A 22363-nucleotide genomic window follows, 5' to 3' on the forward strand; every position below is an offset into this window, starting at 1 on the left:
GTAATGATTTATTGCTTTAAATTTTTAAAATTGTATTTTTATTGTTTATAATAAATATATATATGTGTACGTAAATATTAGCTTTAGAATTTGTATTATACATTATGTAGGCTACTCGAGTTGCTTTATTTGTAGCTTTTTCGCTTCGTTATTAGTTACAGTATATCTTACAGAAGTGCAACTCAGTTTTGCTTATTTGTCTTAGAGTACGTACTACAAGCTATTTTAAATCATTGTCTTCCATCGGTTAAAGTAACTCATCTTAAAGTATCTTAACCTGGTTTCGCTTAGCCTAATGTGTGTGTGGTATCTCTGTATTCTTGGGCCGTTGGTTTCACAAGAACGGGTTAAAAAAATAATTTAGTCTAAAGTATGGGTCGGTGCTATGCTTGAATTCCTATTTGTGTACGAATGGCATAACAAGATTGCAAATAAAATATATAAAATATAGATATATATATATATATACGTAAAGAATATACAACATGGCAAAAGAAAGTGTAATGACAAAGGTGGCGGCGGGTCACACGAATGGAAATAGTTAACAAAAATAAATAAATAGATCGAGAACTTATCGAATAAATACTACATGAAATACGTTGCATAGTCGCTCTAGCTGTCTATCTCTCATTATGCAAGGAACAAATTATATTTATAAGTATATTTCTTGAGAACGCTCCCGGTAGTTACAAAAGTGAGCTATCCTTTTCATCGAAACGGAATCGTTCTTGCAAAACTAAATTACGCTAAACATATTCTGCCCGCACTGTAGGCAGGTGAAATTGTTACATCTGGTTTGGGGTGTGTGTCTCGTGTTTTGCACTTAAACATTTAAAATTTATCTTAGGCGTAAAAATTATTTTAATTTACGATGCTCTTAAGTTTGCCGTGAACCGAATGCATTTGATTCCGCCTCAAATCCATTCGCGTGTGTGTGTTTGTTTCTGTGTGTTGAACAACATTTGATTTATATTCTTGTAGGCATTTGGTTTTTGAGTAAAAAAATAAATTTCGTATGCACATCCAACAGTGTGGTAATATCAATGAGTTAGCTTGGCTTAAGTTTGAGTTAATATTCCTTCCATTTCATTCGTTTCTTTACAGCAAACGCTCCTGTTGCATTTCTCCCCGCATTTTGGTGGCCAAATGTGACGATTTTTGAAGTATTCTAAAACCCTAAAAACATTTAAACGTTGCCGACGGCACAGAGCTGCGTTCCCAGCTTTGCGCCATGGGCAACCGAATCTGCGCGGAACATTTTTGAGATTTCTAAAAGAAGTATGTGGTCGGCATTATGGTGGCACTGTTCAAAAATCGACCCATTTGGCCACCCATTAGACCCTACGCGGCGAACAACTGAGCAGCAGCAGCAGCGGCAGCCTGTTGCTGTTGTTGCTGCTGCTGCTGTTGCTGCTGCTGCTGCTGCTGCTGTTGGGGATTTGTGGCCAGGATGGGAATGGCCGTGCCGTCGGCGGTCAGGATCAGGGTCTGCGTGGCCTGTGGAGCCGATGTGGCTTGAGACTGCGACGCCTGTTCGGTGGCCAGGGCCACGTTGCCCGGCAACGCAATCAGCTGCTGCTGACCCGCCTTGCTGGGATGCGGCACCTGGGTGGCGGCGATTATGCTGCCATCGGGCGACTGCAGCAGGATGGTGTTGGCCGGCAGGTTGAAGCAGGTCACGGTGCCGTTGGAGGCCACAGTCTGCAGCTGAAGCGGAGGCGGTTGTGGGGCCAGCAGCATGGCGGTGCCAGTCGTTGTGGCAGTCGCATTGTTCGTGCTGCTCAGATCTAGGCCATTGGCGGTCGTCGTCTCTTGCAACTCCGGCTGCTCCTGACTGGGCTCCTCGTCGATGATCTCCTCGACCAGGTCGTCCTCGTTGAGCTCCTCGATGATGTCGTCGTCGTTCTCTATGTAGCCGGAAGCCTCAACGCCGGAGCTAACCAAATTGACGACACCCGGCGGCGAGGGTGTTGGTGTCGGCATGGCCAGGTAGTTCTCCCCCGACTTGGCCGTCACGGCCGTCCCCTTGGGTATGCGGAACTTTCGCAGGATCTGGGCAGTCGAGGAGGAGAGCCCGGACAGGGCAACTGCATCCTCATCCATGTCCTCGTCGAGCTCATCGTCCTCGGCCAACATCTCCTCCTCGACCACTGGCTGCTGGTGTTCCACAGGTGTTGCCTCCGGAGCGACGATAACTTGGCGCTGATTGCGATTGGTTGCATTGACGCGCACCAATGTAACACCGCCGCCGCCTCCGCTTGCATTTCCGGTTCCGGCCTTGGTGTTGCCATTAAGAATGCTGAGCTGCGGCTGCTTGGCGGCACCACGAGCGGCCAGCAGAATGACTGGTGTCTTCTTGGCCGCCGGCTTGAGGCCATTGCTCGCACTGCTGCTCACCACGGTGGATGCATTGTTGCTAGTGGCTCCGCTGCTGCTGCTGTTGCCGCCGCTGCTGCTGCTGCTGCTGTTTGTTTTGGGAGGAAGGATTGCATTAGTCGCATTTCTTGTGGTTGGCGGCACATGGGACTGGGCAGGGGGATTGGGCATGGGAGAAGTTCGGCTCGAGTGGGTCACAAAGTCAGCGAACTTGTCGACGAAACTGCTGCCGCGGCCACTGCTGCTGGTATTGCGGCTGGTGATGCTGTTGCTGCAACGTGTGCTGCTGTCGCCAAGACGAGCACGGGCATTAGCCTGCTTGACGACGATTTCTTCGTAGTAAATGCGATACGCTTCCACTTGCCGGCGTTGCGAATCATCTTGTGTGGTGTTATTGATCTGACTCTGAATCCGATTCTGATTCTGATTCGGATTCGAATTCGAGTTCGGACTTGGATTGGTGATGGTGTTCTGGGTTCTGTTGTTGTTGCTTGGTGTGGTGTTGTATGGCCTCTTGAACATTTGTTTCTGGTGGTTGTCGTGTTTAGAAGAACCTGTTGTTGTTGTTGTTGTTGATGATGATGTTGATGTGGTTGTTGTGTTGCATGATTATGAATTTTTGTGTGCAAATCATAGGGAATAACACAAGAACACAAACAACAGACGAACGTAAAATGTTGTCGGGTGAAAAAGAAAAAATAAAAACAATTTGATTAGCATATTTGCTGATTTGTCATTTCAATTGGTGTTAGTTTCGATCGTTTCGACTCCTTTTATTTAATTTAGTTGTTAGATATGCTTAAATCAAAGTCAATTTTGGTTAGTAAATGATAAGGGCTCTTATGACTGATAGCTTAAATGGATCGAATGTGGATGTGTGGATGGATCAGAGAGTGTTGCTCTCGGACAGTCAGTGGGTAGTGTTCAGTGTGGTCAGTAGAATGCCATCTCAGATACTTACACCCCTTTTGTACACAAAAGTATCTGAGCAGTGGGCTTCCCATTTTTCCGGGTGTTAGGATGCAGTTAACCCAAGGGAACATGGTTTAGTAACAAAAACAGAAACGTGTTATGCAAAACAAAAAGGGGCAACGAGAAAATAAGGCGAATAAACAAAAGTACACATACCTTTCACTAATTGTCCAATATTTTTTTATATGTTTAATTTATTTTTTATGTTTCATGGAGAGATCATTATTTGCTTGTTTCTTTCGATTTTTTTGGTATTTGCTCGTTGCTGCTCTTGCACACACGCACACACAACAAGTGACGATGGAATAGTGAATGAATCAATGAATAAGGCGAGACGAGACGAGATCTCCTCAAGCAACCGACTATTATGAGTATGTGATGTGTCGGATGTAAGTACACAAATGCTTCGCTAAGTTAGTTTGGTGGATTATTTATTTATATGCTTGTCCGTTGATCTGGGCAAACATTGAAAATGTCTTCCATTTGCGTTGCTTTCGTTTGGGGATTATGATTGGGTGGTATTCACTTTTAAACTCGATTCGTTTAGCTATCGTATTCATTGCGAACTCGGTGTTGAGTCTTGTATTCGTTAAATAGAATTTTTGGTACTTTGGCTGCAGCTTTCTGTGTGGATCGTTTTATTCAGAGAGCTAATAGCACTGCCTCTGATATATCGTAGCTATAGTTACAAATCGTTTTTTTTTTTTTTTGATTAGGTATTTCGTTGTTGATTTGATTGATTGATTGATTGTTTGATTGATTGGTTGGTTGTTGGATTGGTTGTGTGTACATAAAATAAAACAAGAGAAAAGAAAGAAAAAGAACAAAATTGCATTGAAGTATAAAACGTATTTGAACACAAGTATTTTTCGAAACAAAAAGGGGGTGTTTGTATTGGTTATTGTTATTCGTGGTATTAATTGGGTAATATTTGATGGCATATCAATTTTACAAGAAAGCAACAACAAGCCACACAAGGAACAATCTATTCAAAATAGAGTGCGATACCTCAGTGGGTTATGATTGGTAAATAAATAAATAAATGCACAAACTTCAATTCATACGACTAAATTACCAACTGAAAAACTCGGTTAAATTCTACTAAGTAATATAAGTACGTAATAAATAAAGATGTACATAATTGGATGATTACAAAAATAATACAACTAATATATGCATAATCCTAATTTAAAACTAAACAAGTCATACTTAATGTTATCCCCCATTCCCATGATGTTTAGTTTTCGTGTTTTGTAGGCGGCCATCGGGTGTTAAGTGTTTCTTTTTTTTTTTTTGTATAAAGTACACCGTCGATTCGCGTTTCAAAATACGTGAAAGAAAGATCGGAGTCGCAGTCGCAAGTAAAAGGGGTTACGGTGGCAGAGATAGCAATATGGATAGAGTTTTAGATACAGGTACAGATACAGAGATATAGTACAGATACAGATACAGAGCGGCAATCTAATCGAGCGCGTTACACTAAGAGAAAAATCGAGCAGACAAGGGGGTATTGGGGATTGGGCAATAGTGGGCATGGTTAGTTGGAAAGAGCGTTTACCTAATTTCTTTGGTTTCCAGCAGCGACGAGGTGTTCACATCGTTCACCGCATTGATCATCGAGGTGGGCGAGAAGGGCAGGTGGTACATGGAGGCAGTGTCCAGGGTGTAGGCGTCGCCGCCCTTAATCAGCAGCTCGTTCTTCAGCTCCATGAACTGCTGGTGCGGATTGTGATGCGTGGCGAAGGGCTGCTGCTGCAGTAGTTGCGTCTGCTGGTGGTGTTGCTGCTGCTGGTGATGGTGCTGCTGCTGCTGGTGGTGCTGCTGATGCTGGGTCTGCGCGTCCAGCGCGTTCGCATTCAGCGTGGGCTGCGCTCCGGCGTGCGTCGTGAAGGTGTACTGCGAATAGGGACACAGGTCGCCCAGCTCGGCCGTCTCCAGCTTGGGTTGGAAGTTCTGGAGGCCGTCGGGCGTCAGGATCTGATAGCTCTGAACCGTGCCGATCACGTGCTGCTGCTGCTGTTGTTGCTGCTGCTGCTCGGCCGATGTCGGTGTGGCCGCCGCCGTGGAGCTCAAATAGGTAACGTTGTCCAACTCGTAGTGAGGCTGCTGTTGCGCCTGGCCGGCGGGCTGCTGCGCTGGCTGCTGTTGCTGCTGCTGCGTCGTCTGATATGTGGCCGTGGTCTGTTGGCGCTGAGCCTGCGGCGCCGTCGTGTATATCGCCTGGGTTCCGTCCAGCTGCAGGGGCACCAGGTTGCCGGCTTGATCCTGGATCATGATGCTCTGACCTTGCAGCTGCTGTTGCAGCAGCGCCTGCTGCAGTTCCAGTTGATTCGAGTAGATCAACGTGGTGGTGGGCGGCGCCGGCTGACCATTCGGCGTGGCTGGTCCTCGTTGCAGTCCCACGGAGCTGGTGGCGCCCGGATTGGCCAGTGCCAGCTGTGCGCCTCCAGGCAGGATCATGCCGCTGAAGTCCAGCGATGGCAGCGTCTGCAGCTGATGCTGCGGCTGCGATGGCGTCGAGGGAGCCAGCGTTGTGATGCTGTGCTGGATCTGTTGCTGCTGCTGTTGCTGGGAGTGACTCACGCTGACTGGCGCCATGGTCAGAGACTCCCCATTTTGCACGTCGTCCAGAACACTGTCGATCTGCGCTAACCGCTTCTTGGTCGGCGTGCTGCCATCCTTCGTCTTGCGGACGCGCGGAGTACGAGCGGTACGCGCCCGCTTAGCCGGCGGACCGTCAGCCTTTAGCGGCGTCGTGGTGGCCGATGGTGGCATGGGAACATCGCCGTGCTTGTCCTTTTTATGCATCTTCATTTTGTCCGGACGCGAGAACTCCTTGTTGCAAATGGGGCAGGCGAATATCTTGCGGTTTTGGCCCTCGTGAAAGAGGTAGGCGTGTCTCTGGAAGCTATACTTGTTCTTAAACGTCTTGAAGATATCGTTCTTGGCGCAGACCAGGCAGTAAGCCACGCCGTCGATGATGTGCTCGTAGCGGGCAATGTCCAGGCCACGTACACTCATCTTTTCCAGGTACTCGCCCTGCTCGTCGTCGGCGATTACGCGCGTCTTGCGTTTGCGCTTCTGCTTGGCGGCCGCCGCTGATCCCGATTTGGGCACCATTGAGGACAGCACCGTGTTGCCTGAACCCGTCTGCTCCTGGCTGATCGTATAGCTGGTGGTGCCGGCTGCCAGCTCCGCCGCCTCGGCCTCCACCTCGGCCTTGATCACCTGGTACTCCTCGTACTCATGCTCCTGCTCGGCATCGTGCTCGTTTTCCGGATCGTGTTCGAGGCTCTGCTCCTCGTACTTCACATGCAGCATGCCGTTCTCATCGTCGTCCTCCTCGTCGCCGACGACACCGTGCTGGGGATCGTACTTGATTATGTCGGCGGCCACGGCACTGCTGCCGTTGCTCAGGCAATCGCTGCTGCCGGGCTCGCTTTTGAGGACATGATACTCCTCGTACGTGCTCCCGTCGAACTCGATGATCGTGCCGTCCGTGTTGACCAGGGCAGTGGTGGTCGTGGTCGCGGGTGCGTTGGCCTGCGACACGGGAACGGGCGTTGGTGCGGCAGAACTGACCGCTGGCATTCCGCCGTTGTAGTTCTCGAACACTATGGTGGTCGGGGTTTGTCCATCCTCGCCGGTGGTGGTGATATAGTGGTAGTGCTGTTGCTGTTGTTGCTGCTGCTGCTGCTGCTGTTGTTGTTGTTGTTGCTGTGTGGCGGCCAATGTGTCCACTCCGTTGGTGTTGGCGTTCGTGTGCAGGATGGAGGACGAACTAATAGTTGTGACCACATTGTCTTTTGTTTATATATATTTTGAAAATACATATTTGGTTTGGTTCATAAAAGATGTGTTTGAATGTAATATTTGCATAAATCAATAAATCAATTCGTAATTGAAATCGAAATCAATCAACAATTCACTCAAATCAGGTTCGCATAAAACAAATGTTGTGCAAAATGAAATCTACTTGCGGCCAACAGCAAAAAAGGCAAATGCCACAGATGCAGTGCATCTGCTGCATTTACGGGCGGGCCTCTTTATCAAATCGATTGGATAAGGCAATACAGGACATATAGATAGAAAGTGAGTGAATTGGTTTTTGTTTGTCGGTAGAATTTGTGTTTACTTAGATCTACATTACAGCAATCGTAATTCGTAACTCTGGTACAGTACTCGCAACTCAATACGTACTAAATAAAGTTAAATAAATAATCGACTTCGGTAACTGAGGTGGTGGTAACAGGTGGACAGAGGAGAGGATGAAACTGGTGCCAACTTTGTGTAGACTCCTCCTCCTCCTCCATCGCTTGGGGCGGAGCAGGAGGAGCTGGCAACGGATTGTGTTTGTGTTGTGTCCAAAGAGTGGGAAACAATAAGTGAGAGATAGAAAAGACGGGAAAGTGTCGTTGCTAAAAGTAACTAAATCATAAACGCAAATCTATAAATTATAAACTCTATTTTCAAAATTTGGCGCGCAAGTGCTGCCAAGAGTCAGCGCGCGCATGGGCAGCACTGATGCTCTCATTGAACTCACTGCTGCTTGGGCGCCAAAGTTTGAACTGCAAAACCTTAAACTAGCTAATAAAGTAAAATAATACGTGATCGACAATTGTTTTTGAGCCTTTTTCGACGCGTTACTGTTTTGTACGGAGCTCCCTCCCTCGGTTGAAATGAATTGTGCACTTATTTATTTGATTTTTCCAATGCTCTCGACAATTCGAGTAGAGACAGGACACAGACCTGGGAAATGGTGTCGCAAATTAAAGACAAGCATGTAGTGTGTGGAGCAGTTGAAAGCGGTTGTTGTTATTAATTGGGCGATGCGATTGGAGTTCGATTTATTGAGATAGGTCGGTAATGGTTAATTGAAGATTTCATTGCCTTTTTATTTCGTTTATATTCTTTTGTATTTTGTTCATTTTTTGGGAGGTTCAAAGGTGTGACAAGAACACGGAACACAAATGGAAGTCAAATTCAATGTTTGCTCTCATTCGAAACGTTCTCCCTTAGTGGCGCATTTGAATTTTGGCACAAAAAGTTGAAAACTCAAAATGCAGTTTGAATTTGGAAAGTCAGGATGATATCGATTGGATGACATGGATGTGCGACAACATTTACAATTGATTGGATTCAAATTTGGCCAATTCGGTTGACGGTCAAAATCATAATTGTGTGAGTGCGTTTGTATTTACAATGAGAGCGGTTAGTGGTAATAGCTTCAACTTAAACACCAAATACGAGTACACAAGAGGGTTAGGTTAAACCATACACAAAGACTACAACCAACAAACAAATTAATTAACGTAAAAGCGAACAAATTCAAGTTGTACACTTACCGGCAACACTAGTTGCAACATTCTGTTGCTGCTGCTGCTGCTGTTGCTGCTGCTGCGGACTACTGGCCGTAGTTTGATATGAGGCCGTGGCGGCAGTCACGGCATGTCCATTTGCATCACAGAGTATTTCATTTTGCAGCTGATAGACATTTCCATCCGTGCTCGCATATTGTTGCTGCTGCTGCTGCTGTGGAATGCCATTCAGGGTATTGGCCGCGGGCAACATGTTGACGTAGACAATCTGTTGCTGCTGCCCTTGACTAGACTTGGATGTGGATGCTTCTGCGGCTGCCGTTGCTCCTCCTGTTGCTGCACTCGTTTGACTTAGTTTTGGTATCTTGCCCTCAAATTTACGCGATTGTTGCATAAACTGCAGCGACTGTCGCTCCTTTTTGGCATCTGAAAAACGTCAATCGATAAAGTTTAGTACTTGATCAGGCAAGGATTTCAATTGTTTGTGAATAAATGCGGTTGATACGGTTACTGTTGGTGTAAACACACAGATACACACACATACACACATGTGGACTCGGGGGGTTTTCTGGATAGGAGGCAATGCGATTTGGGTGGAATGAGGATGTGTAGTCAAAGCGAAAGAGCAAGTGAAGCGGATTCTGGGGGCGGCAAAACAAGAGGAACGGATTCGGCCCAGACAGCACCAACACCTTGAATTCGGTTTAGTAAAACAGTTTTGGTTTTCGGTTAGTTTTTAGCATAGACTTAAAAGCGTGATCGTATATTTCTCTGGCGCACTCTTACAATTAGATAGAACGATTTATTTGTACATTAATCGCAAAACAAAAACGATGAACGATACATGTGAAACTGCTTGAAACATTGTCAATTTGGTTAGAACAAAAAACTACTGGGAAATTTGGAATGATTTTTGCTAAAAAAGAGACATTGGGGCATTGGGTTAGAGAATTTGGATGGCTTGGAGGTGGATAGGTGAAGCTGTGATTATGGGGATGCAGTGGTGCAGTGGCTGCCTAAGCTGCTGCTCTCACCTCCTCCGCCATCTGCTGGTGGTGTTGTGGTTGTGGCTATTGATGTTGTTCCAGCGACTACGGCGGATGTCGGTGTTTTTACGGCAGTTGCTGCAGAACTAACCGCCGGAGACGTGGTGATTGAGTCCTTTTTCCGCCGCGCAGGAGTCTTTCGGGGCGTGCCACTGGCCTTGCCACGCCTTGCACCCCTCGACGTCGAGGAGGTGGAGGAGGCCGGCGATATGGAACGGTCGTCCTTGGTGCGCGGACTACGGCCGCGATTGTTTCGCGAGTTAGTCTTGCGCTTGGACGCCAGCCAATCGTCGTCATAGTCGGCATCATAGCGCCGCTTCTGCTTGCGCCGCTTGAAGTCCTCCTCCTCATCATCATCTTCTGTCAACAGGCAAAAAGGGGAAGACAAAGAACAGATGCGAGAAAGGAAACATATTATAGTTAAGCTGGGGAAAGGGGAAGATGATCGTTTTGAAGGGCACCTGCCGGCCCACACACCTGTGCCGTCGTCAATGTACTCAAGCAGCTCCTGCTTGGTCTTCAGATTCGCCGGACTCTGTAGACTCATGGCATCCTCGTTGGGAAAATCAGCCTCATCCGTGGCCAGATCGCCCGTGTCCAGCGTCAGCACGCTCTCCTTCAGCATGGCCTTGACGTCGTCGGGGACGTTGGGATTCTGCTGGATTTCATCCAGGTCCAGATCGGGATTACGCTCTTTGAAACTCTTGGCCTTGGTAGGATTGCATTGCTTTTTCATTCTGCGGAGGAGCAGGAGATAGGAATAAGACTCGCTGGTAGCCCCACAAGTAGCGCAAGGAAACCTACTTTTTATCACACAGCAAGACATCGAGATGTGGTGGCAGGGGTGCTGCACTGAGCACCGCGTTTGGCGGATCCTCCGGATGCCGCCCCACGTCACGCCCCTCCATCCACAGATCGTAGCGATCGCTTTGGAAGCGCTTGACAAATGTGTCCATCGAGATCTTGACCATATCGTTGCTGCAGGTGCACTGCACCGCCCGCTTGCCGTACTCGATCCAGCGCTCCATGGCAAAGTTGGTGGACTCGGCACAGTTAAAGCCGTGATTGAAGCCGGCATGATAGCCGAACGGAAATGTGATCATGATCTCGCCCGCCTCCTGCGTGATCTGCAAGAGCCGGATTTAGTACGGCCACTATGGACAGGATTACTACCGATAAACGCACCTTACTGACGGGCACGTCATGTTGCTTGAGAATCTGTGGTGAAATCAACGTCATCTTGTGGCGCAAATATGCGTTGCAATTCTTGTAACTGGCCGGAAAGTACTGGTTGGCCACCTTCTCCAATTTGCGACCACACTCCGGCGGCACCACATACCACGTCTTTGGCGCCCCAAAGTGTAAGTAATTGATGGAATAGAGATCCATGTCCTCCGTGTGCCATGCAAAGGTCGTCTTCCACATGCCAAAGTACAAGTAGGCTGTGTTCACGCCGTCTATCTGGATGTTATAATCCTTGTTGACATAGTCAAGAATTGTGCCCAGCCGGTTGATGTTCCAGCTCTGCAACGGCAAAGGCAAAGGCAACGAATCATCAGCTAATGCCCAAACCTAAACCCTAACCCTAACGAACTTACATCCTGGTCTGTGTCTGTGATACTTCCGCTGACATCTGCCCCATAAATGGGCGCCACATATGTTATGTTCTTCCAGTATTTGCGCTCCAGATCCTCAAAGTCAAAGTGTTTGGGTGTGGCGTAACGCTCGGTGCTGGCCAACTCGCTAAACTGCTTAACTGTGAGTGGCTTTTTCTGGATGTTAATCTGCTGGTAGTATCCCTGTTTGCCGGTTACCACCTGGCAAATGGGCGCCGGAATTGTGACATTTAGAGCATCGAGATCGGCGTACCCACTGCGACGGGGCACCCATTCCGGCGGAGGCACCACCTTGGCCAAACCGGCTTTGTGGGCACCCTGGGACTCCATGTAGGCCACGTACTTGGGAAAGTCCTTGAACTCCTCCCAGGTGGGTCGGAAGACCTTGATGCGTGGCACCTCTGACATTTTCATTCTCGTCTCAGTTTTTCTCTTTTTTTTCAATTCCGACCTGTTGTCGGACACTTCTTTCACAGCTAGGGTGCTTCGATCTGGAACTGTGATAGAAGCAGCATTAAAACTCCGTACTCCCGTGCACGGCCCATTAATCCCGGGCAGATGCCATTCATGATCAGCCCGTCTGCCTGCCCCATCGCTAAGCGCTCAGCGATCGGATCGCTTGGGATCGGCATTCTGGCTGGCAGTCACAAAACAAACAGAGAAGGAGCGCTGAGGGAACAGCTGCAACTTTTCGAGGTTTTCTTTTTTTTTTTTAATGGGCGCGGCAGCTACAACAGCAGGCAGGCAGGCAGGACGACTGGCAGGAGAATAGAGGCTGGCAGGATATGCAGTTGCCGTTTCCCCCGCCCCTTTCATTCGAGTGGTTTTCCTCATGGGCCAGCCGGACCCGCAATAACCCATAGGAACCCATAAAAAGTGCAATGATCGTTCGTTTGATAACCTTACTAACTACGAGGAAATGTTGTAAATTAAATAAGTATATCAGATTTCATGCACAACCGGCTGAAAAATTGGGAGTTAAAGGAATAAGCGGTAATATGGAAATTATGTATGTTGCCTGAAAATGGTAAATTCGATTCATTTCTTACCACAAAATTATTTCGATTAAATATTAAATGATTTAGTTATGCTATAAATTACAATTGAATTATGCTGATAATATATCGATGATTGTGATAAATGTAAACAACTTTGCCAAAAAGTTGTAAAATTCAGGTATTCGAAATTTAAAAAACTAATTAAAATTAAAACTCCTATGTAAGTAAACATACGAAATATATTTAAACGATCCCCGCAGGATTAGGATAACTTAAAAAATAATTTTACTAATATTGACGCTTTGTCTTCACACTATCACTTAATTAATAGTTACAATTAGCATACAAAATTATTGAACTAAAATTTATTTAAGACTAGTTCGCAAAACTATTTTGTTTACATTTTATAGATCCCAAATAAAATGATTGATGAGTGTAAAACGTAAAATAAAACAAAAGTACAAGTCATGCGTGATTGAAAAATTTCTCTGTGTGTATTTCTGTATACGATAAGCCTCCCAAAAAAAAACACAATAAATCAAGATGAAGGGGATAATTAATTATTGAGCCCCATGACGAACCGTTATTCCCGCGGCAAGCCATTTATAGGGATTGAAAACGCCCAATAAGCAAATGACACAAATCCGGCGACATCTTTTTCCCAGTCAATACCAATACCAATTGTTTTTCCGTTTGTTTTTCCTATTTTCCGTACAAGCAGACTGAAAGCTCTGCAGGCCAGAGGAACAGCAAGGATAACGATAACGAGGACAACGCTGTGCGAGACATCCCAGAGCACTAGATGAAAATTTACGCAATTTTTCGACCACGTAGAAAACTGTACCACCACCCGAGAATTTCAGAGAGCGAGAAGACCAAAACCGAACGAGAGCGGAGAGCCGACGATGTTGGGGAAGGGGAGGGGTAACGGGATAACTGAGAGGGGGGAGCTGACGAGTGCGCAAAACTATATGCTAGTTAACAAGGAGAGAGCAAATATGGTGGGAAGAGCGAGTGAGCGGGCAGGATATACTCGCTACAGAGGAGATTCGACATGGGCGAGTCGCAATGCAGCGAGTGCGTATGCATGTGTGTATGTGTGTTTACGAATATGTGAGTGTGTTTGTGAAAGGACGAAATTTGGAACTCACTTGTGATGTGCTTTGATGGGTTTTTTTTTTAGTTCTGCTTCTCTAGTTTATTCGGTGTTCTCCATGCGTAAATCCCAACAAAATGTCAAAAGTACTTTTATGACTATATGAGCAACTCCAACTGGATGTGACTAACGTTTTGGATGCTGCTGCGTTGCCTTTGTTTGAAGTGATTTGTAGTTTATTGCACATTATTTTTTGTGTATTTGCATATGAAACTTCTGCTGGCGTTTTAACTAACTGTAACTAATTTGCACAATTTGATGTTTTATACGATACACTTGAGCACTATTTTCTGGGTTTTGCAATTCTTGTAGAATGATTTAGCTTTGGTATTATTTTATGTTATCCTGCAACATCTGATGGCGTCGTTGTTTTGCGTTTTACACAGTCTTCGACTTGATGGCTGCTGCTCTCTCTCTTCGAGGATGTTAATTTATATATATGTATATTAATGTGGATGGCTAACTGGCACTCACGACGGGCGCGACATGTCTGAGCGGTCTGAGTGGCAAGCGTCGACTGAACGCCAGTTCGATGCCAGGACGATGGCGACGCAGGCGTCGAAAGAACTCGCTCTTCGCTCGCACTCGCACTCGCACTCACACACACAGCAAGCACGCAACACAGACACGCTCACGCACACACAGTCGCGCCGCACAAGAGCGTTGTCCTTTTAATGCGAATGCTCTGGTCAAAGCATAATGCGAAAGGAAAATTGGTGTAGAGCAAGAGGGAGACGGCGCAAACAAGTTTGACAGGATAATTGTGGATAGGGAAATGCAAGCCGTGTGGAAAACTGGCAGTTTTAATCGCTCCTCCTTTTTCCTCTATTCATTCGTGGATCGAACAATGCCTTTTTCCTCCTCTTTAGTTTCATTGCGAAAAGCAAATGTGGCGAAAGGAAAAATGCATTCGCCATCGCGAATCGTGAATCCATTCGCACATTCTCTCTCTTTCTCTGCATCTCAGTAAGCAGTCAGAGAAATCGCAAAGGACTTAATCCTCATTATGCATTGTCCTGGCACGGATTTCGGATTTTGGCGAAGATCTAATCTAGGACTTTACTGATCCCGGATCGCCAGTGATCGTTTGTAGGTAAACGACAGATACAGAGGCTAGAGGTTGAGGATCCACTTGAGACGGGTCGCAAGGACTCTCTCACTTGAGACGGCTTCGTGTGTCTCGTACTTAATAATTGCATATTTGTATAATAATTGCAAAACCAACAAATAGCGTTCAGAGCAATGGCTCGTTTGGAATAATTGTTTGTTTACTTTTATGCTAGCCAATTTCAATCTAATGCTTTTTATATAGTGTTTTCGATAGATTTTCCATTTTAAATGTATTACACATTTAAGCTTGATCCTGTGAACTCCGTTTGCAGAATTAGTACCATTTAAATAGAATTATAATTTCCAAGCCGATCGCATTATATCTTTTAAATCATAACGCCCTCAACTATATTTCTCAATAATTTCGTTAATAAGAAAATGTCATATTGTTGCAACTGTTAAGGACATTAATTTCCCCCAAGCGCAAAAGCATAATTTAGTAAATCCCCTATAATGTTCAATTTAATGGCATATGCGCTTAGCGAATACAAATAAGCACATCTGCAACTGCATCGAGCAATTATGTGATAGCGTTTCGATAACAAGGTTTCTTGCATCCTGTGTGCAGAAAACCCATACAAAAACCGACGCAAAATAATAAAACAGGACGGGGAGTGAAGGAGAGGAACAAAAAAAGGAAACCGGGCTGAGTAATTACAGCAGCTTGAAACGGTGAAAGGAATGCCCCGTGGTAGTATAATTTACAACATGTCATTAGCCCGGCGACGCCTATGGGAAAATGGAGCTTGGGGGAGCGGCTAACGGCAGGATCAAAGCGTGACCAGAGCACAAAAGAACGGTCACACTGCTCGGCAGGACTTGAAACGAAAGAAACAAAAAGTGGCGGGGTGTCCAAGGATCCTGTCCTCAAAACTTGTCCAAAGCAACTCAGGCATAACCCACAGAGAGAGAGCAGGAGAGAGATAGAGAGAAACAGAGAGAGGACGAGCGGAAAAGGACGAAAGAGAGAGAGCTTGCAGCCAAGCAGCGAGAATGACCAGGCGGCGGCTTCAACTTCCGGCAGGAATGGCTCACACACACACATACTAACAGTGCAGTTGTGTACACAATGTGGTCATTGACTGAACGGTAAAAAGCGAAAACAGGAACCAACAGCAGTAGCAGCAACAACAACAACAACAACAACAACTGCCGATGACGTCGTCGATGAAGAACACACGGAGAACCGCCATAATGCGCGTCCCCTTTTTCCACATTCCCACCGCGCCCCCCTCCAACACCAAACCACTCCGCCTGTCATTTTATATTCCATTTTACAAACACACACACGCACGCACACACATTCGTCCTGTGCCTCGTGTGATTTCACAAGGCATTTCTCTTCAGCACAATTTCTCACAAAATTTCAATTCGAGCTCGGCTTCGCCTCAGCTGCGACAACAGCTACAAGATTATTTATGCTTTTTTCTATGCTTGTTCCTGCCGCTCGTCGTTGTTGTTGTTGTTCTTGTTGTAGTTGTAGCTGCTGTAGTTGTTCCTGCTGCCAGTTGCCTGTTTATATCCTTTTGTGACGCTAAGCACGCGCGACGAAGCCGCACAGTGGGATTTTTACATTTGTAAAAAGTTGGAGAAATTTACTTTCTTTTTAAAATCGACTGATTAAAATTCTTATTTTTTATGTTTATTGGGGATAAAAGAGGGCATTTCCTATTTTTTTTCGTAATTCGTTTGTATTCTTCACCTTACTTAACTACCTAAACTATATGGATATGCATATATTTGGATTGAACAAATTAAACTAGCTATTATAATTTTGATGAGGCAGTTGCCAGAAAGCATGCAACGATTGTTACAAGCTTTGAAGCTTTAGTGGTAATGATTTAAAGGCTTTAAAGGACTTAAAGGACTTAAAATTAAAGACATCCCACTGTGCGGCGAGGACAGGCATCGACCGAAAAGCAAAGCACGCGTCCCCTTTTCGAAGTTTCCCTTTTGTTGTCCTTTATCTCAATTGCACAACTGTTTGGCTTTGGCTCGTTTCTCTGCCTTTGCCGCTGGCCTTTGTTTTGTTTTCATGCTTTTCGTTCGTTACATTTTGTGATTCTGGTGCGTGTGTGTGTCTATGTGTGTATTCATGGTGTCTAGTCCTCCTGCGAGTCCTTTTTTTTTTTGAGCAGGCGCCCAGCTACATTCGTCCTGGCGTCCATTCTTTCGGTTATTGATGTTGTTGTGCTGTTATTGTGTGCTAAGTGAATAGAAAGCGCAGAGGAAGGAGAGCAAGAAGGAGCAAAATTCGAATTCGATGACAAGTTTCCCGTTGCAGGCTTTCCGCGCACACTCGCTGCTCTCTCTACCTATCTCTATTTCACTCTTCTATTTCGCTCTCTCAGCTGCAGCACGCCCAGCAGCTGCCAATCTAATTAATTCTCCTTTTTCTCGCTATCGTTCGTCTATTGCTCGACACTTTTCGCATCCCAAGTCTTATTGGTCAACAAAATGGCGGCCATATGAAACAGAAAGCGCCAGGATATACGGCTAAGTATATGTGTGCATATTACATGTGGAGCAAAAAGCATCAGGATGTATGACTAAGGATATGTATATATACTACGAGGAAAAGCGAAAACTTTTCAAGTTGGCCGTGCCCGTGTCCGTGCTTAAGTGGCTACTTCGTTATCCTGCGAAAGGAAAGTCGATCGGAGCAGGATGTGCGCACCGGGACCTTAGTCGCAGCAGACAGACACACATTTTATGCTCCGCATTCAGATCTGTGGCATTGCAACAATACATAGAACGAGGCCAAGGGACACTAGAATGCAAAAGCAAATTCTAAGGACACCTAATTGTGGTTTAAAGAATAAGTATTAAGGTGAGCAGTTAAGTGTTCTCTTAAAACGCAAGCATTTATTTTGAGAGGAGAGGAATTTACATTTGATTATGAAATTCTTATATGTGCGATCCATTTACATGCAAGTTTGTGTATTAATTAAGACAAATGGACTTGAATTGAACATTATTGCATAAATAATAGCAAGGAATTGAATATTGTCACCTTAAATTCAGAACAAACCAATAGGTAGTTTCCTTTTTCATTTTTATTAATTAATTTCCTTTTGAAAATATCGAGCAATGTTGCGAAAAATCTCTGAAAAGTATGCCACGATTTGCAAAAGAAGCCCCAAACAACAATTTAACCTCAAATTGGGAATGCCTCAACCTTTCCCAACACCACCTAACCCGCTTACTATACACTTAAATACCCTTAGTTGGATTGGTAAGGATCGCATCGCACCACCCACCGGCCACCAGTGCATCACAACCACCCGGCGGGGCGGCGACCTGTTGAGTTGACAACTTGTTCGCACTTCATCCACTCGGAACCACCACACCTGACCTACGGACGGGATCTTTGCCAAAAGCACCACCTAGTCGGTCCGGGGGTATGTTTATTATGCTTTATGAATGGGAGCGGGAGCGGATGCTCCTTGCTCTGCCTCAACTACCACCGACCACCGCGGATTCGCTCTGTTTTGGTCTCAATTGGTATGGTTTGGGTTTTTTTTTTGTGTTTTTGGTTGGGAAAACCCCTAAATGTGACGTCGAAGACGTTGTGTGGATGGATGACATGCCGGCACACGCCACCATATCAGCCATATCAGCCGTAACCGTATCCGTTCCGTAGGTGGTGGGTTCGGAGGCACATGACCAAGAGCAAGAGCGGATACGGTCGGTGCCGGTATCTCTGCTGGGGTTGCTTGCGTTTGTTTACATTTTGGGGGGTTTTCCCAACGTCCTTGCACCTACGAGAAGGCCGTGCTGTTCGATGTGGTGCGTGCGTGTGAGCGGAACCACCCCATGCGCCATGTGGCCCAGAGCAAGTGCGCCAATGTAGGTCGGTGGTTGCTCTGGCTCTAGCTCTGGCTGCGACTCTGGCTCGGGCTCTTGCCCTGGTGGTGATTCCAAAAATATGCCCAGACGTGTCTAAGGGTTACTGCCACTGCCGCTGTCACAGTTTCGCTTTTTGTTTATAAACATTGCGCCAAACAGCTGATTTTTGGCCATCCCCCAAACGACAGTGTCCCGCATTCCGCTCCACACAACCCCACCAGCACCCTTTCTCCACCCACAAAAATAAGGGGAAACCCGTCACTCGGCAAGGATAAAGTGCGCTCCAGGCGGAATATACTGCATCACCTGCATGCCGAGTCCTTAGTCGAACCGCTCTCCTCGTTCAGGACAGCTGGCTGGCTGGCTGGCTGGCTGGCTGGCTGGCTGGCTGGCTGGCTGGCTGGCTGGCTGGCTGGGTGGCACAGCGGCAGACCGGCCTTTTCAGAACCGACAGATGTCTGTCGATGTCGGCCGTAAAATGCAATGGTCGCTCGTGGGCAGGCAGTCCAACGAATTGCAGCCGGCCCTGAGGTATTGTGGCATTGAGCAGGAGCGAGCTGTAAAGGACGATGGCTCCGATGGGATCGAAAGCGAGCCTACGTAGCTGGCCTGCTGTTGCATTGATTACTTCACGGACGGAACAGCAGCGGAGCGGTCGTTAACATCTGGTCCGCTTTGCCCTGCTCATCGTTCATCGATCCTTGCCTTGGCATGTGCCACGAACCAAAGGACATCTGCCAGCTGCACAAATGGGCCCCCAACTATTCTATCTAGTTCCTGCTATACATTTTCAGTTTTTCAGCATGGCAGTGCGCTCTTTTTTTGCGAGCAGGGAGCGCGAAAAGCTAATTAAACAAGAAATATAGGGCGATTCCAACTCGTTTTTGATGAATGACATCCTTTGTCCTGCTGCAGTTTCAAGGCAGTTACAGTTTTTTTTTGCGGTGACACCAACAAACACAAAGAAAAGTACTTTTTTCGGGGTAATGATAATAAATCAATCCTAACAGCATTACTTTAGCAATGAATTCGTTTTCACTAAATTTACACAAACCATTCCTACTTTTTAAGCCTTTGTATATTAATATATACAGCCGAGAATACCCTGTGAATATTTTTCTTATATCAAACCCCAAAACTGATGATGATGAAGTTTGTTAGCAAAGCTGATATGCTGGCTCCATGCCCAGCTGCTTCTCCAGCATCACCATTTGGATCGGCATCAGCTGCCCGACCCCACAGGATGCCTTTCCAATGCCCAACGAGCCAGCATAAAAAACCTGCAGCAAGCGCAGACCAAACAGCTTTCCGAAAAATGAACTCTCCCAGCTGTAACTGGACACCGAAACCCGTAGGGATATGGCTGGGCATGGGAGTGGGGCATAGGGATAAGGTCGAGTACAGGAAGAGGGGAACGATGAGTGCCCCAACCGGGAAGAGTTTCGAGTTGCGTTCTGAACAACTGGCGGACTGGGTAAGAAAACCGGTATGTGAGCGGCGAAAGGACACGACTGCGATCGAAGGCGATTACATTCAATTTACGAGGAACGAGAGCTGGTGAAAAGTGCCAGCCAAAACTGTTACACAATTCGAGACTTCCGCTTGCGACTGTCGTCAAAAAGGAAGTGCTAAATGTCGCTAAAAAAATCACGGCTTCCCCGTCGGTCTAAAGTCTGCCCTGCTCCAGTGGCAGCTGCATTTTGCCACGATGTATGCGCAGGCGTACATTGAACCTAGTCCTTTTAGCTGGATGAGGCAGGTAAGAAGAGACCCAGACAGGACGGCAGATGTTCCTCTTCGCCAGTCCCTTTTGTCGCAGGTCAGTTGCTGCCTCCAGAAGAGTTGATTTCGTTATCCTGTGGGCACGTCAAAGGCTTGTCAAACATTTGTTTACCTTTGTTTGCTTAGAAGAAGTCATTGAACGGTAGAGCAAGGTTCTATCCAAACCGCAGCTGCTTTGTATATAAAGACTACAAAGGCAGCTCAAAAATGCATAGAGACTCCTGATCAAACAATTCACATTGTAAAATGTGGTCCGGTTCATTGATAAGAAGGTTAATTGGTGCAACTCTATAGAGGTAGTTTAACATTAAAGAATGTAATCCAAAGATGTACAAGTTTGAAACGCAGTAACCCCATAGTGTGTATAACTTCTTGATCAGTGTTAACAGTCCAGTCGTTCCAGACATGTCCGTATTTTCGTTTTTACACAACCTAGTACCAAATATTTTAAAAACTCCCAGAGAATATTTCTGTTACAAGTAGTTACTTAGTTGTAAATTCCCAATAAAATGGAATAGAATGTGGGTTCCATAAAAATTATCGAGAAGAGGGACCAATTTTAAGAGTCATTGCTCAATATCATTGTTCCTTATGTAAATAAGAAAGACAAAATTTTTAATTCTTTCATATTCTGAGTTACGTGAAAAAGGAAAAAAAATCAGAGAAACGATCGGAAAATTAATCTTGTAGTAAGAGGAAAGCCATTATAGCTTCGTTCATTTTATGAGTCTCTTTTACACTGGCAAAAATATATATGGATCTGGAAACTAATATTATGTCCCAGTATAACCGTGAGAATACTAGTAAAAAAAATACGTAAAACTTCGTCAAAATCATTTAAACTTTAATGGTAACTATGCTACTCTAATTTATATTTTAAACGCCAGGCAAACTTTCTAAAAGGGGTTTTCAGCTTTTTCCTTAATTGTTAGCGCTAAATAACATTTCCATGATATTTATTGACATGTGGATCTATAGTGTTAATTTTCAATCGAAGCCCACGAATCGTTTGCACTTTAAAAATATTCTATCTTGGTGTAAATGACTACAAATAAATCTAATTAAATAATGTGGTGTCAAGTATATTATATATATTTATGTTTTAATGTGTAAACACCCCTAGAAACACGACCTCGAGTGTGCATCGCAGTCATCGGGAAAGGAACCACACCGCCAGTCCGGTGTTACCGGAGCTACCCAAGTTAATGGAATTAATTCGCGTCCAAGCGTTCCAGTAAAAAACGGACGGAACGCTGTGGGTGGTTGGGAGGCAGCCCCAGTGGACGAATTGAAAAATCGATTTTGCACGGCGGACTCGCTGCTGCGAATCGCCAATTGGTAGGCAGTGCACTTTCGGCTGGGAAACTCACCCGATGGATATGACGCCGATGCTGCTCTCCTCCTCCCCGCGCACTCCTCCAGCTCCTGCGTGTGGCAGCTCTGGGCGGCTGGTTTTCAGGAAGATGTGGAACACCTGGTTTTTCGCGAATTCCTTGCAAAGCGCGCTGCTGGTTGCAACGGAATCGGGGAATCGGGAATCGAGGAATCGCAATCGGCGTACGTGACCGAGAAAAGGTGCTCGTTCACAATGGACGCAGACGCAGTTTATTTACAATAGATTAGCTTTCGGTTGCACATGTCTGCGAGTGTGTTGTTGTTGTTGTGTTGCTAAACCTATTGTTTTTCGATCTCGTGAGCGGCTAGAACGGCCATGCTATCGCTGCACGACAGTAGTTCTTAGAATTTATATAAATTTGGCAGGAATTTCCTTGCCATTCTTATAGGAAGATGGCTGCTTATCAGACGCTTCCTCTGCAGTCCAATGGACACACACTCGAATGGGAGCACTTACACTAAACGGAATAGTTTGTCATTTTATGGGGTGGTACACTGTGATAGTATTTACCGATCTCTGATGTTCGTCCCACTTTACATTTCACAAAGGAACAACACACAATACACTAGCTTCTGAATTTATTTTTCGCAAAAATCTTCCCATACAAAAACACCAAAAAACACGACTGTAAGTGTGACCAGATTGCAGCGATAACGCAATCTAAATTTTGAGCAGGCCTATCGAATTCCGACAGTGCTGTTAAACTACATTTTCGTTAAAGCTTTTAACAAAATAAAGCATTTA

General features: G+C 45.8%; 3 protein-coding genes across 12 annotated transcripts; all 3 read right to left on the minus strand.

The window, feature by feature from the left end:
* Window positions 1-10: 10 nt before the first annotated feature.
* CG17724 (uncharacterized protein) lies at window positions 11-14003 on the minus strand. 5 transcript variants are annotated; one of them, NM_001274016.1, is made up of 9 exons: window positions 13478-14003; window positions 11311-11825; window positions 10898-11236; window positions 10517-10839; window positions 10190-10449; window positions 9701-10072; window positions 8694-9092; window positions 3505-4027; window positions 470-2930 (listed from the first exon to the last, which is right to left on the minus strand). In NM_001274016.1, exon 9 carries the CDS (start codon window positions 2896-2898, stop codon window positions 1342-1344), a length of 1557 nt encoding a protein of 518 aa, NP_001260945.1. In that variant the 5' UTR covers window positions 2899-2930; window positions 3505-4027; window positions 8694-9092; window positions 9701-10072; window positions 10190-10449; window positions 10517-10839; window positions 10898-11236; window positions 11311-11825; window positions 13478-14003; the 3' UTR covers window positions 470-1341. The 5 variants fall into 5 exon arrangements, with proteins under 5 accessions (NP_001260943.1, NP_610844.1, NP_001260945.1 ...); NM_001299449.1 differs by lacking the exons at window positions 3505-4027; window positions 9701-10072; window positions 10190-10449; ... (1 more) ...; window positions 10898-11236; window positions 11311-11825 and adding an exon at window positions 4907-7151; NM_143700.4 differs by lacking the exons at window positions 10190-10449; window positions 10517-10839; window positions 10898-11236; window positions 11311-11825; window positions 13478-14003 and having other exon boundaries at window positions 9701-9729.
* On the minus strand, window positions 470-14003 carry seq (sequoia). Of its 2 annotated transcripts, none has more exons than NM_001299450.1 (4): window positions 13478-14003; window positions 8694-9092; window positions 4907-7151; window positions 470-2930 (listed from the first exon to the last, which is right to left on the minus strand). In NM_001299450.1, the coding sequence occupies exons 2-4, from the start codon at window positions 9058-9060 to the stop codon at window positions 2921-2923; spliced, it is 2622 nt and encodes an 873-aa protein (NP_001286379.1). In that variant the 5' UTR covers window positions 9061-9092; window positions 13478-14003; the 3' UTR covers window positions 470-2920. The 2 variants fall into 2 exon arrangements, with proteins under 2 accessions (NP_001286379.1, NP_001027415.1); NM_001032244.2 differs by lacking the exon at window positions 470-2930 and adding an exon at window positions 3599-4027.
* Window positions 470-22254, minus strand: Kdm4B (Lysine demethylase 4B). 5 transcript variants are annotated; one of them, NM_001274013.2, is made up of 9 exons: window positions 13478-14003; window positions 11311-11825; window positions 10898-11236; window positions 10517-10839; window positions 10190-10449; window positions 9701-10072; window positions 8694-9092; window positions 3505-4027; window positions 470-2930 (listed from the first exon to the last, which is right to left on the minus strand). In NM_001274013.2, exons 2-8 carry the CDS (start codon window positions 11740-11742, stop codon window positions 3999-4001), a joined length of 2154 nt encoding a protein of 717 aa, NP_001260942.1. In that variant the 5' UTR covers window positions 11743-11825; window positions 13478-14003; the 3' UTR covers window positions 470-2930; window positions 3505-3998. The 5 variants fall into 5 exon arrangements, with proteins under 5 accessions (NP_001260942.1, NP_001163139.1, NP_788344.2 ...); NM_001169668.2 differs by lacking the exons at window positions 470-2930; window positions 3505-4027; window positions 8694-9092; window positions 13478-14003 and adding exons at window positions 21594-22076; window positions 22130-22254 and having other exon boundaries at window positions 9451-10072; NM_176164.4 differs by lacking the exons at window positions 470-2930; window positions 3505-4027; window positions 8694-9092; window positions 13478-14003 and adding an exon at window positions 22130-22254 and having other exon boundaries at window positions 9451-10072.
* Between the last annotated feature and the right edge of the window lie 109 nt (window positions 22255-22363).

The sequence above is a fragment of the Drosophila melanogaster genome, chromosome 2R (genome assembly GCF_000001215.4).
Source record: "Drosophila melanogaster chromosome 2R".
Lineage (NCBI taxonomy): Eukaryota > Metazoa > Arthropoda > Insecta > Diptera > Drosophilidae > Drosophila > Drosophila melanogaster.